This window comes from Corapipo altera, unplaced genomic scaffold (genome assembly GCF_003945725.1).
Source record: "Corapipo altera isolate COAL_440 unplaced genomic scaffold, ASM394572v1 46, whole genome shotgun sequence".
Taxonomy (NCBI): Eukaryota; Metazoa; Chordata; class Aves; order Passeriformes; family Pipridae; genus Corapipo; species Corapipo altera.
This window is the reverse complement of record NW_020884883.1, coordinates 17,829,613-17,841,756: the sequence shown is the minus strand read 5'-3', so window position 1 is coordinate 17,841,756 and position 12,144 is coordinate 17,829,613. Positions and strand designations below refer to the sequence as shown.

The 12,144-nt window shown below is 47.7% G+C and overlaps 2 protein-coding genes across 2 annotated transcripts; both read right to left on the bottom strand.

Moving 5' to 3' along the window:
* Positions 1–3,665: 3,665 nt before the first annotated feature.
* LOC113946069 (taste receptor type 2 member 114-like) lies at positions 3,666–4,670 on the bottom strand. Its single transcript, XM_027640934.1, has one exon. It carries the CDS (start codon positions 4,668–4,670, stop codon positions 3,666–3,668), a length of 1,005 nt encoding a protein of 334 aa, XP_027496735.1.
* Positions 4,671–11,009: 6,339 nt separating this feature from the next.
* On the bottom strand, positions 11,010–11,972 carry LOC113946068 (taste receptor type 2 member 9-like). The gene has a single exon (XM_027640933.1). The coding sequence runs from the start codon at positions 11,970–11,972 to the stop codon at positions 11,010–11,012; it is 963 nt and encodes a 320-aa protein (XP_027496734.1).
* Positions 11,973–12,144: the final 172 nt, after the last annotated feature.

The window sequence follows — 12,144 nt, the reverse complement described above, 5'->3', positions numbered from 1 at the left end:
GTGCACTGGAGGCAGGGGGCCTGGGGGGGCATGAGCCTGAACAGACAACCCCGTTGGTCACAAGGTCACATGGTTTTAGTGGATAAAAGGGAGCGCCAGATTTGAATAAAGTCTTTCTGATTTCCACCTCATCGGAGAGCTGACTGCATTTCTTTATTATATGAAGACCACCACGCAACGCGTGGCACCCGAACTTGGGACTTAGAACCTATATTAGGTAGATTAGCATAGCCTGAATCAGGAAAATATCCATAAATTCCGAGTATCGTATTAGTTTTATAATATGGGAATTTTTCACCAAAAAAAACTCAGATATCTGAGTCGGTATCTCAGGTATCTCAGTTGGTACTGAGAGACGTAGTTAGTACAGAGAGCTCAAAAATTAGGGAAAAGTGCACAGGAACAAAGAAGAAAGAAGAAAAGAAGAAGGAGAAACAGAACGGTGGGTAGTGAAGAGTGGAGCTGGGGACCACGCAGGCAGAAGTGGGCAGCGAAACAGTGAAGCTGAGTGAGTTACCAACACTACAACCCCCAGCCCCCACCGAGGGAGCTGGGAGCTGTTGTGTTTGTCTCGCAAGCTGCCGCCAGGAGCTCCGCAGGTAAAAAGCGACGGAGACCCCGTGAAGAGACAGCTAAAGCCGCCCCGTGCCGCCCCCCCAGATGCCCTGAGAACCCCAGGACTCCGCGTGTCGCCTGCCACCCCCCCTGCACGTGCTGCTGGGGACTGCCACCAGCCGCGGCACTGGTGCCTAGTGCCAGCTGCATGGCAGCCCGGCACAAGACGCTGGTTGCCCCCCCCCACCCCGTTGCTGTAGTTTGCAAGTGCCAGGAAGTGGCCGAGCCACGTGCTTGCCACCGACCGTCGTCCCCCCTCGCCGCCGGGACCTCACGCTGTGTGCCGCTGGGACCGCCGCCGAATGGAGCCCAGCGCTGCCTTAACATCGCCCGCTCCGCCGCGCTGCAACCCACCACCGCAGCACCCGGAGCCCCCGCACTGCCCAGCGTACCGGGGGGGCCTGCAGCCGCCTTCTGCCGACCCGCGCGTGCCTGCACCCACAGCATGAAGCCGAGGAACAAATCGCCAGGACCATCGCAGACCGTCAGGGAACGCCGCACCACTTGCCACCGCTGCCGCTGCTGCTGCCAGAGCCACCCTGGACCCCGCGCCACACCAAGGGACCCCTTTGCCCTCGCCTGCCGCCGTCTGCCACCGCTCCCAAACCATCGGAGCAGCAGCCGAGACCCAGAGAGAACCAGACACCAATGGAGATGCCGAAAGGAGAAAAGCCACAGAGAAAAAACATTCGATACCGTACTGATGGAAGCCTATTCAACCTAAGGCAACTGAAGGCCCACACCAAGACCTTAAATCATTTTGTCCAGGAGTTGCTTTATGCTGATGATGCCGCCCTTGTGGCCCACACAGAAGCGGTTCTGCAGCATTTAACATCCTGCTTTGCAGACGCTGCTGAGCTCTTTGGGCTGGAAGTCAGTTTAAAGAAGACAGAAGTTCTCTATCAACCTGCACCTCAGGAAGTCTTCCATCATCCCCATATCACCATTGGCCAATCAGAGCTCAAATCAGTCCAGCAGTTTAATTACCTAGGTAGCCTCATCTCCTCGGATGGTGAGATTGACAGAGAGATAGACAACAGGTTAGCAAAGGCATAGAGTGCTTTTGGAAAACTCCGTAAAAGAGTATAGCATAATAAACACCTGAAGAAAAGTACAAAGATCAGTGTTTACAGAGCCATTGTGCTGTCTACTCTCTTATACGGATCTGAATCATGGGTCATCTACCGCCACCACCTGCTACTCCTAGAATGCGTCCATCAACACTGCCTCTGCACAATCCTAAACATCCACTGGTCAGATTATGTAACCGATACATCTGTTCTAGAACAAGCAGCAGTCACAAGTATTGAGGCCATGTTGCTGAGAACACAGCTGCGTTGGGCAGGACACGTCTCCAAGATGAAGGACCACCACCTCCCTAAGATCTTGCTTTATGGTGAACTTGCAACTGGCTGCCTCAAGAGAGGAGCCCCAAAGAGAAGATACAAGGACTCCCTGAAACAACATCTCAGCCTTGGCCATATTGATCATCATAACTGGTCTACTCTGGCCTCCAATTGGGAGGCCTGGAGACACACCATCTATAACGCTGCTGATGCTTTTGAGAAAGCACACAGGATCACTCTCGAGGAGAAAAGACAAGGCAGAAAGAATCGTGCCTTGCAGAATCGACCATCTAAGGAGTCTTTCTGCAGTGCCTTTTGCGACCGGTCATGCCGATCTTGTATTGGCCTTTTCAGCCACCAACGCGCTTGCAACAAACGTGGGTGGAGCACTTCCCAAATCTTCGTTCATGAAGCCTAGCCATGATGATGATGACCACCTCTCCTACAGCAGTGCAGTGGGACAAAAAATGGGGTCTGCAATCAGATCATAATGAGCTATTTCCACTCCTTCCTCCTCACACTTTTATCCTGCTCCAGCGTGGGTCAGTCCCACGGGCTGCAGTTCTTCAGGATAAGCCAGTTCCAGAGTAGCGTCTCCATGGGCTGCAATCGATCAGGATACACCTACCACACCTTCTCTGCCATGGGGTCATCCATGGGCTGAAGCATCTCAGCTGCTTCCTGGACTTCTGTGGACTACAGGGCCACAGCTGCCTCACCATGGTCCTCTCCATAGGCTGCAGGGGAATGTCCGCTCTGGCATCTGGAGCAACCCCCCTCTTCCTTCTCCAGCCCTGTTTGCTTCAGGACTGTTTCCTACATTGTTCTTCACTCCACACTGCCTGGCCATATTTCTCCCCTTTCTTAAATATATTTTCACAGAGGAACCACAACCATCGCTGATGGGCTCAGCTGTGTCCTATGCTTTGTCCACTGGAGGGCCCGTATCTACCTTTCCTTGGAACAGCCTGGACAGCTCTGCCCTTGCCTCACTGAGACCCCCATGCACCCCCAGCTGCCAGCACCTGGCCCGAACCCCCCGTACATCTGCCCGTGGGTCAGTGCCAGTTGAAAGCAGGACTTTATTCCACGCTGGATGATGCAAACAAACAAGTAAAAGTAGAGCAGGAGAGCAGTTACACAGAGCAGGGCAATCCTGTTCTGGCAGGAAATGGGGCAGAGAGGTCAGACAGGACTGGTGTGGGCAGTGGGCTCTGCACCCACCTGTGTCCCCCACGGCCATTCCTGCATCACTGTTTGTGTGTCAGTGACCACCCGTGGAGAATGACAGGGATCAACATGTTCAGAAAATCAGTTATTAGCCACTACCAGACAGTGATAGAGTTCCTAATATTACACATTTATCAACCAGTGACAGAGACATCTTATCATATCACACTGGAACAGAAATGTAAACGAAAATTAAAATAAACCTGTTTAGCTCAGTTGTTACAATCAGGAAATGCCAAATCATTTATGGCAGGTTAACACAATTGCAGCCAGTCCATGGGTACCAGGTCTAAATGACTTTGTTATTGGCAACAATTCAGCTCCAAGAACTATCAAAATAAATGAAGATAATAATTTAACTCATAATTATATTAATTCAAAGAGTTTTAATGACGTATTCTTAACCTCAAAGATGAACACCTCTATCATCTACAGTGCCAGGAGTGCTGCGTTAGAAATAAATTGACTTGTTTTCTACAGAGAAATATCAGCATTATGCAAGGGCTCTGGGTTTTCTAACAGTTCCCTCTTGAGGAAAACTTTGCACTTCACACAGGGCAGAATCCCTAGCAGTCTCTTTTCCAGATTGGGATTACTGAAAATCAGGACAAGGGAATGAAGACCTGGAAAAGTGTACTGAATTAAGTAAATTAAAAATATCAAGTCACTTTCATTCTTCATTGAATAAATAAGAGTCAAGATCAAACATATAAAGTTGATGCTGTACATTATGAAGAAGGAGAGAATGGATTTCATGGCTTTGATGTGGGCATCCATGCTGAGGTCCTTCATGGAGTTTGTCTGCATGTTGCGTTTGTGTCTCCAGAGGGAAAAGAGAAGGAGAAGGGCAGACAAGATGACTGTTGTGAATGAAGTGGCATATCCAACGCCAATGATAAAATAATGGGGGGAAAAATGTTGATCTATTCTGATACTTGCTTTCAAAATCCTTCCTTGGCAGGTGAAATTGAGGTTGTTGATGAGTGCTTTATCCATGATGTCGTAGACAGTGGTTCCAATAACCAGGGAGAAAAGCACTGATCCCAGCAAGAGGCAGGGCACAATCCTGTCAATTTTTACTTTCAGGTAGATGAAGAAACTGTTCCTGAAATTGGCAATTTTTATGCAATAAAAGACACAAAGAGAAGCAGAAAGCCACAAGTTGGAACACTTAAAAAAGCTCCGAGCACTAGCAAGTAGTTGAAATATGGGGTAAACATAAAGGTAATTGGGATAAAATATTAAAAAAAGGGAATATACCCATGAGATGCACAAATAACAAAACCTGGAGGATCCCAGAAACAGCAAGATCTTCTCATTAGAGTTCAAGATTTTCTTCTTGACCCAAGCCATGCAAGTCACAGAAACAATGAAAGCATTTATCCACATGCCAGCCAATGCCTCAAGAGTGACAATGGCCTCAGTCGTGGCAGCGTATGAGATGACATTGGATTGCTCTGGCGAGTGACAAGCTTCCATCCTGGGACCTGGGAGCAGTGCTGTGCTGGACAAGGGGGCTATTGCACCAATGCCAAACACAGGTCAGTGTCTGCTGTTGCCTGAGTGTCAGGTGTGGAAAGAGGAGCTTTATAGAGCTGCTGGTGGGGGGGATTTTGGTGCCGCTCATCTTGAGAGCAGGGCAGGTGCAGGGATGTAAATGTGCTGGGTATCCCCTTACCTGGTGTCAGTGTGCAGGATTTGCATGTTGGTTCAGGAGGCTGTGTTGGGTGGCACAAAGAGCACAGATATATTTGTGTGCCAGAAGTGTTTTGATTCTTTGATTGACCCTTGTTTGATCCCTGGGAGGATTTGGGATCTGGGTTCTTCTGTCCCCTGCCCAGCAGCAATGCTCTTGGTGAGCAGGGTGTGCTCTCAGCAGAGCACAGTCAGCTGAGTCACTGTGCTCTTTTATCCAAGAGTCCGGGAGCTGCACATTTTATCTGAGCTGCTGTAACTGGAATTCCTTTTAATCCTTCACAGGTATTGAAATCCATGTGACTTTTCCCCATGGTAATGGGGAAAATGACGATCAAGTGAAGAGCCACAAAGTGAGGAGGCCCTGAAAGGAAAGCTGGATCTTTTTTCCCAGGGTTAAGTTGAAGCATATGCAGGTAAAGGGCAAAAAGCACCATGAGTCCCTGTGCAAGAGTTCATATCTCATCTGCTGGTATTATGAAGAATTTTAGGGGTGAACCCATGCTGTTTTCCCTCTCACCTAATTACCCTCAAGCTTCTAAATGAAGTTCAACCCTAAAAACTGTGGCTTTTTTAAACAGGGAAGGTCTGTTAAGCTCTGTAAGGCATGGAGTGCCCTTGGACTCTGGGTTAATACAGGACCTTGCACATTGGGACCACAGGTACCAACAAGATCTTGGCTGATGGTGTAATCAAAGACAATTCTAATCACAGAAAATAGCTCTAGTGCTACAAGAAATGAATGATGAGCATTTTCTGTCTTCAGAATGATGATGCCCTTGTTTTCTGGGGGATAGAAATGCAATCAATCTGTCATGCCAATGCTCCTATTTGCATGTTTTTGTGAAGGGCCTTGTCACAGCACTGACACATGGACCAGACGGGATCCATCCCAGGGTGATGAGGGAACTGGCAGAAGAGCTTGCCAAACTGCTCTCCATCGTCTTCCAACAGTCCTGGCTCTCTGGGAAGGTCCCAGATGATTGGAGGTTGGTGAATGTCACCCCAATCCACAAAAAAGGCTGCAAGCAGGACCCTGGCAACTACAGGCCTGTCAGCCTCACCTCGGTGCCTGGCAAGGTTATGGAGCAGATCATCCTGAGTGCAATCACACAGCACCTTCAGGATGGACAAGGGATTAGACCCAGCCATCACGGGTTTAGGAGGGGCAGGTCCTGTCTGACCAACCTGATCTCTTTTTACGATCAGGTGACCCACCTGGTGGATGAGGGGAAGGCTGTGGATGTGTTCTATCTAGACTTCAGCAAGGCCTTTGACACTGTCTCCCATAATATACTCCTGGAAAAGCTGGTAGCCCATGGCTTGGACAAGTGCATCCTCTCCTGGATTAGGAGCTGGCTGGAGGGTCGGGCCCAGAGAGTGCTGGTGAATGGAGCTGCATCCAGCTGGCGGCCAGTCACTAGTGGTGTTCCCCAGGGGTCTGTGTTGAGTCCAGTCCTGTTTAACATCTTTATTGATGATTTAGATGAGGGGATTGAGTCCATCATCAGCAAATTTGCTGATGACACCAAATTGGGAGGGAGTGTCGACCTGCTGGAAGGCAGGAGGGCTCTGCAGAGGGATCTGGATAGACTTGAGAGATGGGCTGATTCCAATGGGATGAAGTTCAATAAAACCAAGTACGGGGTCCTGCACTTTGGTCACAACAGCCCCATGCAGCGCTACAGGCTGGGTACAGAGTGGCTGGAAAGCAGCCAGGCAGAAAGGGACCTGGGGGTACTAATTGACAGGAAGCTCAACATGAGCCAACAGTGTGCCCAGGTGGCCAAGAAGGCCAATGGGATCTTGTCCTGTATCAAAAATAGCGTGACCAGCAGGACCAGGGAAGTGATCCTTCCCCTGTACTCTGCATTGGTGAAGCCACACCTTGAGTATTGTGTTCAGTTCAGGGCCCCTAAGTTCAGAAAGGATATTGAGGTGCTGGAGCGGGTCCAGAGAAGAGCAACAAGGCTGGTGAAGGGACTGGAGCATAAGTCCTATGGGGAGAGGCTGAGGGAGCTGGGGTTGTTTAGCCTGGAGAAGAGGAGGCTCAGAGGTGACCTCATCACCATCTATAACTACCAGGTGGGGGTTGGTCTCTTCTCTCAGGCACTCAGCAATAGGACAAGAGGGCACGGGCTTAAGCTCTGCCAGGGGAAATTTAAGTTGGATATCAGGAGAAAATGCTTTACAGAGAGAGTAATCAGGCATTGGAATGGGCTGCCCAGAGAGGTGGTGGATTCACCATCCCTGGAGATTTTTAAACGCAGATTGGACGTGGCACTGAGTGCCATGATCTAGTAAATGGACTGGATTTGGACCAAGGGTTGGACTCGATGATCTCGGAGGTCTTTTCCAACCCAATCGATTCTATGATTCTATTCTATGATTCTAAGAAAGCTTTTTATAGAAGGCCTGGAGATCCTCTCAACAGCAAAACATGGTGCCTGCCACATGTTCCCTTGAAATCCATTCAGACAGTTTGTAGGCTTTTCATACAAATTCTAGTCAGATCATCAGCACCCTTTATTTTTAGTATTGCCAAGAAAATATGAATGTCCTTGGTTTGGATGCAGTCATGCAAAACTATAGTTTCTTTTGATAGTTGATGATGTTGATGGAGGGCAGAGCATTGTCTCGAGAGGGAGAGAATGTTACGGTTGCTGTAGCAGGCCATCCCCAAATACTGAAAAATGTCATGTCTGGGAAAAAGACCAGACTGTCTGAACATGGAAGTTTTGCTGGATCTGAGGAAAAAAATAAAAGGGAAATTAGCAGCTTTCGATGAAGGCACAGGCAACTCAGGAGGACTGCAAGGGTGTCATTAGGTAATGCAAGAAGAAAGACAGAAAGGTGAAAGCCCAACTAGAGCCCAGGAAAATCCGCATCCTTTATTGGATGTGAGGGGAAACATTGCCAGAAAGGCTGAGGTACTTAGTGCCTTCTTTGCCTCAGTCTTTAACAACAGTCAGAGCAGTTGTCCTCAGGGTACTGAACACCCTGAGCTGGAAGACAGAGACAAGGAGCAGAAGGAAGTCCCCACAAACCACGGGGCAGCTGCTGTGCCACCTACACACTCCAAGGTCTATGATGCCAGATGAGATCCACCCAAGGGCACTGAGATTTTTCTTTTCCTGACTTGGCCCATTCTGAGCTCTCTGCTCTGGTGTGTTGTACCTTGGAGAGGTGCCCTGTTCAGTGGGAAAGAAACTGTCTGGATGGTTGGGCCCAGAGTGGTGGTGAATGGAGATGCATCCAGCTGGTGGCCAATCAGCAGTGGTGTTTCCCATTGCTCACTTTTGAGGTCAGCTCTGTTTAACATCTTTATCAATGACCTGGAGTGACAAGCTTCCATCCTGGGAGCTGGGAGCAGTGCTGTGCTGGTCAAGGGGCTCTTGCACCAATGCCAAACACAGGTCAGCGTCTGCTGTTGCCTGAGTGTCAGGTGTGGAAAGAGGAGCTTTATAGAGCTGCTGGTGGGGGGGATTTTGGTGCCGCTTGTCTTGAGAGCAGGACAGGTGCAGGGATGTAAATGTGCTGGGTATCCCCTTACCTGGTGTCAGTGTCAGTTTGCATGTTTGTTCAGGAGGGCTGTGTTGGATGGCACAAAGAGCCGAGATGTTTTTGTGCAGAGGACAGTGATTTGATTTTGTGGGTGACCCTCGTTTGATCCGTGTGAGGATTTAGGGTCTGGGTGGTTCTGTCCCTTGGCCACCAGTGCTGCTCTTGGTGAGCAGGGTGTGCTCTCAGCAGAGCACAGTCAGCTGAGTCACTGTGCTCTTTTATCCAAGAGTCCAGGAGCTGCACATTTTATCTGAGCTGCTGTAACTGGAATTCCTTTTAATCCTTCACAGCCATTGAAATCCATTTAATTTTTCTGCATGGTAATGCCTGAAGATTAAGTGAAGAGGCACAAAGTGAGAAGGCCCTGAAAGGAAAGCTGGATCTTTTTTCCCAGGGTTAAGTTTAAGCATATGCAGAAAAAGGGTAAAAATCATCATGAGTCCCTGTGCAACAGTTCAAATCTCATCTGCTGGCAATATGAAAAGACTTAGGGGTGAAACCATTTTGGGTTCCTCCCTCACCTAATTACCCTCGAGCTTCTAAATGAAGTTGAGTCCTAAAAACTGTGGCTTTTTATACAGGCAAAGTGTGTTAAGCTCTCTAAAGTATGGAGTGCCCTTGGACTCTGGATTAGTACAGGACCTTACACATTGGGACCACAGGTACCAACAAGATCTTGGCTGATGGTATAATCCAGGAGAATTCAAATCACAGAAAATAGCTCTAGTGCTACAAGAAATGAACGATGAGCATTTTCTCTCTTCAGAATGATGGTGCCTTTGTTTTCTGGGGGACAGAAATGCAATCACTCTGTCACACCAATATTCTTATCACATGCTCCTATTTGCATGTTTTTGTGAAGGGCCTTGTTACAGCACTGACACATGGAAAGCTTTTTACAGAAGGCCTGGAGATGATCACAACAGCAAAACATGGTGCCTGCCACACATTCCCTTGAAATTCATTCAGACAGGTTGTAGGCTTTTCATACAAGTTCTAGTCAGATCTTCAGCACCCTGGAACATATTTTTTGTATAGAAAATATGAATGTCCTTGGTTTGGATGCAGTTATGCAAAACTATAGTTTCTTTAGATAGTTGATGATGTTGATGGAGGGCCCAACTAGAACTTAATTTGGCCATTGCCATAAGGGATCACAGGAATTATTTTTACAAGTCTAAATAGCAAGCAAAGGAGGGCCCCAGAAAATCCATATCCTGTATTGGATGTGAGGGGAAACATTGCCAGAAAGGATGAGGAGAAGGCTGAAGTACTTAATGCCTTCTTTCCTCAGTCTTTAACAACAGTCAGGGCAGTTGTCCTCAGGGTACTGAACAATCTGAGCTAGAAGACAGAGACAAGGAGCAGAAGGAAGTCCCCACAAACCAGGAGGCAGCTGCTGTGCCACCTACACACTCCCAAGACTATGGTGCCAGATGAGATCCACTCAAGGGCACTGAGAATTTTCTTTTCCTGACTTGGCCTGTTCTGTGCTCTCTCCTCTGGTGTGTTGTACCTTGGAGAGGTGCCCTGTTCAGTGGGAAAGAAACTGTCTGGATGGTCAGGCCCAGAGTGGTGGTGAATGGAGATGCATCCAGCTGGTGGCCAATCAGCAGTGGTGTTTCCCATTGCTCAGTTTTGGGGCCAGCTCTGTTTAACATCTTTATCAATGACCTGGACGAGGGAATCGAGTTCACCCTTAGTCAGAAGAGACCAAGTAGTGCGGGACTGTTGATGCGTGGGAGGGTAGGAAGGCTGAGCAAAAGGGATGTGGAGAGACTGGATCAATTGACTGAGGACAGTAGAGCGTGAGGTTTGACAAGGCCAAGTGCAGGGTCATGCAGTTGTGTCCCAAGAACCCCCTGCAGCACTCCAGGCTGGGGCAGAGTGGTTGGCAAGCTGCCTGTTGCAAAAGGCCCTGGGGGTGCTGTTTGGTAATGGCTGAACATGAGGTAGTGTGTGCCCAGGTGGCCAAGAAGGCCAATGGCATCCTGGCCTGTGTCAGCTATAGTGTGGCAGCAGGACCAGGGCAGTGACCGTCCCCCTGTGCTGGGCACTGGTGAGGCCCCACCTCGAATCCTGAGGACAATAGAGCATGAGGTTTGACAAGGCCAAGTACAGGGTCAACATGTTCACACACCAGCTAGTGAGAGAGATCCTAATATTACACATTTATCAACCAGTGACAGAGACATCTCATCATATCACACTGGAACAGAAATGTAGACCAGAATTAAAACAAACCTGTTGTTTAGTTCAGTTGTTACAATCAGGAAATGCCAAAGCATTTATGGCAGGTTTGCACAATTGCAGTCAATCCATGGGTACAAGGTTTAAATGACTTTGTTAATGGCAACAATTCAGCTCCAAGGACTATCAAAATAAATGAGAATAATAATTTATTAAACTCCTAATAATATTAAATAATTTTAATGACATATTCTTAACCTCAGAGATGAACACCTCTATCATCTACACTGCCAGGAGTGCTGCGTTAGAAATAAATTGACTTGTTTTCTACAGAGAAATATCAGAATTTTGCAAGGGTTCCTGGTTTTGTTACAGTTCTCTCTTGAGGAAAACTTTGCACTTCACACAGGGCAGAATCCCTAGCAGTCTCTTTTCCAGATTGGGATTACTGAAAATCAGGACAAGGGAATGAAAACCTGGAAAAGTGTATTGAATTAAGTAAATTAAAAATATCGCATCATTTTCATTCTTCATTGCATAAATGAGAGTCAAGATCAAACATATAAAGTTGATGCTGTACATTATGAAGAAGGAGAGAATGGATTTCATGGCTTTGATGTGGGCATCCATGCTGAGGTCCTTCATGGAGTTTGTCTGCATGTTGTGTTTGTGTCTCCAGAGGGAAAAGAGAAGGAGAAGGGCAGACAAGATGACTGCTGTGAATGAAGTGGCATATCCAAAGCCCAACATAAAATAATGAGGCAAAAAATATTGATCTTTTCTGATACTTGCTTTTGAAATCCTTCCTTGGCAGGTGAAGTTGAGGTTTTTACTAAGTGCTTTATCCATGATGTTGTAGACAGTGGTTCCAGTAACCAGGGAGAAAAGCACTGATCCCAGCAAGAGGCAGGGCACAATCCTGTCAATTTTTACTTTCAGGTAGATGAAGAAGCTGTTCCTGAAATTGGCAATTTTTATGCAATAAAAGACACAAAGAGAAGCAGAAAACCACAAGTTGGAGAAGTTAAAAAAGCTATGAGCACTATTAAGTAGCTGAAATATGGGGTGAACATAAAGGTAATTGGGATAAATTGTTAAAAAAATGGAAAATACCCATGAGATGCACAAATACCAAAACCTGGAAGATCCCAGAAACAACAAGATCTTCTCATTAGTGTTCAAGGTGTTCTTTTTGATCCAGGCCATGCAAATCACAGAAACAATGAAAGCATTTATCCACATGCCAGCAAATGTCTCAAAGGTGACAATGGCCACAGCCATGGCAGCGTATGAGGTGACATTGGATTGCTCTGGAGAGTGACAAGCTTCCATCCTGGGAGCAGTGCTGTGCTGGTCAAGGGGTTCTTGCACCAATGCCAAACACAGGTCAGCGTCTGCTGTTGCCTGAGTGTCAGGTGTGGAAAGAGGAGCTTTATAGAGCTGCTGGTGGGGGGGATTTTGGTGCCGCTCGTCTTGAAAGCAGGGCAGGTGCAGGGATGTAAAT

Bases quoted from the DNA above. Each gene is read 5' to 3' on its own strand.
- LOC113946069 (XM_027640934.1), bottom strand. From the start codon at position 4,670: ATGGAAGCTTGTCACTCGCCAGAGCAATCCAATGTCATCTCATACGCT.
- LOC113946068 (XM_027640933.1), bottom strand. From the start codon at position 11,972: ATGGAAGCTTGTCACTCTCCAGAGCAATCCAATGTCACCTCATACGCT.